General features: G+C 51.7%; 1 protein-coding gene across 1 annotated transcript in view; it reads right to left on the bottom strand.

Moving 5' to 3' along the window:
- NOC2L (nucleolar complex associated 2 homolog (S. cerevisiae)) overlaps positions 1-3,376 on the bottom strand; it is a gene marked incomplete at its 5' end in the record, with an annotated part of 52,435 nt that overhangs the window by 1,814 nt on the left and 47,245 nt on the right. Inside the window, one exon of the mRNA XM_010289644.1 lies at positions 1,427-1,567. Within this exon, the coding sequence (XP_010287946.1) occupies positions 1,427-1,567 (141 nt within the window). The remainder of the gene's footprint in view (positions 1-1,426; positions 1,568-3,376) is intronic.

The following is a 3,376-nucleotide window of genomic DNA, read 5'->3' as shown; positions in this document are numbered from 1 at the left end:
CTCCTACAGCCCAAAGCAAAGAAAGCTGCCATTAGGGTGAAGGGAGGGAGAATCAGAGTTCCTGCTCCCCCAAACACCAAACATGCTCTTCCTTCAGCTTGTCTGAGTATTGCAGTAGGCAGAGAGGGAAAACACTCCCTCTTTATCCTTTACAGCATTGTCAGAACATGCATCAAATACCCATCTATTCTCGGCGCCGAGGTTTGGGTGTGCATGCCAAGCCACAGCCATCTGCCATGCTAAATCAGTCAGATCTTGTTCTTTCCCCCTTCCTGCTCTCCCTGCTCCCCAAACTAGTAAAGAAAGCCTGCACACAGGAGCTTTTGTGGCTGTTCCCCACAACCACACATCACACCCAATGGCACGCTGAGGAGCAGGGGCTTGGCCCTCTAACACAAAGGCCTAAGCAAGTGCCATACAAAAACCAGCGAGGGAACACCACAGCAGCCGGAGGCCCTGGCAGGCCCAGCTTCCGTCTGCGAAGTTAGCAGAGTGACTTGGCAGACACAGGCAAGACCGAGTCGACCGTGGTTAGCTGCACCGTTGGGGTGCAGAGCAGGCTCTCTAGCTGGCTCTGGCTCTGTGCAAAGGACGGAAGGGGAAAATACTCTCTCAGCTGCAATAAAGCCTGGTTTGGCATCTAGTGCAGCCCTGGTGACCCAGCTGGCAGCTTGCTCAGTAGCCATTTAGGCAGCTGTTCTTTTGGCCTGCTAGGAGCATGCTGAACTGGTGGCCTCTCACACTGATACTCACCACTCTTACTGATTCTGTCTCTGGGCAGCAGCTACTAACTGGCAGAAGTGATCAGGACCAAGCACAGAACAAAGGCAGTGGTTCTAGCAGGGCTACACATACTGGCAAATGCCACTGTTTCATTGCAGAAACCCGAGATGAAGTCAGGACTTGGGCAAGATCTCCTACCAGTTCTATCCTAGGAGAAGCCATTGAGAAGCAGCAACTAAAGGGTTACCCCTGTGCAGCACCCCATACCCCAGGCACTGCTCAGATGAAAAGTGAAGTGCACCCTCCACACCCCCATGCATGTGTAACCTGTGGAGAGCCTTGAAGCAAGGTTTCTGTACCCTGTCGGGGTGGGCTGTACTTCAAGAGTTTGTTTGAGCCTCTCTGCAGGAGGCCCCTGAAAAGAGATGAAAGGGACTAGTGGCTTGTTAGAGCAAGGCCTGCAAAGACTTTAACCCCTTCGCTCTCAGTGTGAACTCGGAACTGCCAGGTCTCCCTGTCCAGGGGATGTGTGCGTGTGTCTGTGTGTGAGAGTCCCTCCTGACACCCTACAGCTCAGAACAGCGGCACAGCAAGAAGAAAGGAGACTGTTCCTTTGTAGGGGAGTGCCCGGAATGCAAAGGAGCCTTCAGTTACCAGTGCTGTCAATAATTAACTTTCCCCTTTGCTCAACCGCACTACTTACTGTCTGAGTCACTGTCATCTTCCAATTCTTCCTCATCCTCCTCGATGTCATACCTTCCTTCTTCTTCATCATCATCCTCGCCATAGTCCTTGCTGCTTGCTTCTGAACTGTCATCTGATGCTTGCTTGGCTTTGGCTTTACCTGCAAGTATTTTTACTATGTAAGTGGAAACATAAAGAGCAGCACACAAGCATCCATGCAGGCAGTATATGCAAAGGGCAAAGTACTGCCATCCCAACGTTCATCCTCAGGAGCACGGTCATACACACACTAAAGGGGAAATTTAGCATATTTCTCCAAAAGCCATGTCATGTCCCCTTGCACTAGAGGCTCCGAGAAGGACGCATTTCTTGCTTGAGGCACTTGCTAGAGGCCAGAAAGGCCAGGACACAGAAAGTCGGAGAAATCACCTCAGAAGCCCCTAGAAGGTTTTACTGCTTAAGTCCAGGATTTGGTGCTACCTGGTGTTTATGGAGCACCACCAGCACAGCACCCAAGCATCCATCATGAAGACACCTAACTGTCTTCCCTGTTCAGAGAGACATGAAAGCTAGAAGAGGAAGATGGACAGAAGAGCACAATAAGAAATGGGCCACCTGAACAGACATGAGAAAGGAGGAGGAGTAAGTCACACAGTTGAGACCAGAGAAGGTCTGGTTCCACTGAGAAATAGCGCCTGCGTATACCCACCTCCACCCCTCCATGGTTACATGTAACTGAAAACTCTGGTCCAGGGCATCCTTGTAAACCTCTCAGCTTTATTCCCTCTGTTAGTCACAAGAAAAAGGTCTAGGAACAGACACTGCTGCAAATTCCCTCTGCAGATGGCTAGCCAGGTCCAAGGGAGCCTGGGAGGAAGTATTAAGAGCCTCTTGGTGCTTGGCCTGTGGGAAAATCATCTGCCTCTGACTTCTTTTACTTATGTTGAGTTCACCTCAGTGGAGCAGCGCTTCTCCTCTTTCTCCCCCCTCCAGACAGCATGAGTCACTAGGCATTTAAATGACAGAATACAAATTCTGTACAGAGGGAGCACAAATTCTGTACAGAGGGAGCAGAAGAACCTGCTGCTACCTGCCCCCTTCCAGCCACCACCCCAAGCTAAGCCCAGCTCAGTGCTGCAGGTTGCCTGCCCTTACAAAACTGCTGAAGCAGCTATTTATTCACACTTCAGACTCTGCCTGGAAACTGGCTGTACATCCTTCTCACACATTGTGATTCTTGGGCCCCACCGGGGCACCTATTTTTTGCCCCACCCTCCCTCCTCAGCAGCTGACCTATGTTACTCACTGAACTGGATACAGAGCCATTAATAAGCTGGCTGCTAGCATTCCCAGCTCCCCGTCATCACCCTGCTCGCTCTGCTTTCACCCATCTGTCAGCTCTGCCAGCACGCAGCCTCTGTGCAATTGCCCCTGAGGGATCGGAAGGTACATCTCATGGAGGGAGCTCTCTCGGGCGCCTGCAGCCATGCGGAGAGCACCCGCTCCACAGGAGATGGATTGCAGTGCTATTCACAGCACCACATCATATTGATGGGCACCTGAGCAGCTCAGGCAACAACCAAGAGGGGCACGCTCCCATCCATCACGCAGCATAGCAAAAGCACCGACATACCAGCTCATCTGAGATATGCAGAGAAACCAGCTGTGGGCAGGAACTGGGTGTTGAGCCCTCACATCGCTCCTATGTGCTATGGCACAGGCAGCAGGCCACTAAAATGAATTTACTGAATTTCTCCAGCCTTTTGCTCTCCTCCTCTAAGCTCAGCCCCTGCCTCCCCTTCCACCAATGTACACACAGAGAGGCCCCAATACAGCCTTCACGCAGAACTCAAGCTTCCATCTCCTGAGGCAGGAGTGTATCAGGAAGACACCAGAAGACAATGCTTAGGGTGCTCCGGTTAACCAGTGCTTCTCCCCTCTTCCTCCTCACTCTGCCTCTAGATCCTCA

This window comes from Phaethon lepturus, unplaced genomic scaffold (genome assembly GCF_000687285.1).
Source record: "Phaethon lepturus isolate BGI_N335 unplaced genomic scaffold, ASM68728v1 scaffold31116, whole genome shotgun sequence".
NCBI classification, from domain to species: Eukaryota; Metazoa; Chordata; class Aves; order Phaethontiformes; family Phaethontidae; genus Phaethon; species Phaethon lepturus.
Note: the sequence above shows the minus strand (reverse complement) of the source record. Positions and strands in the feature narration are given on the sequence as shown.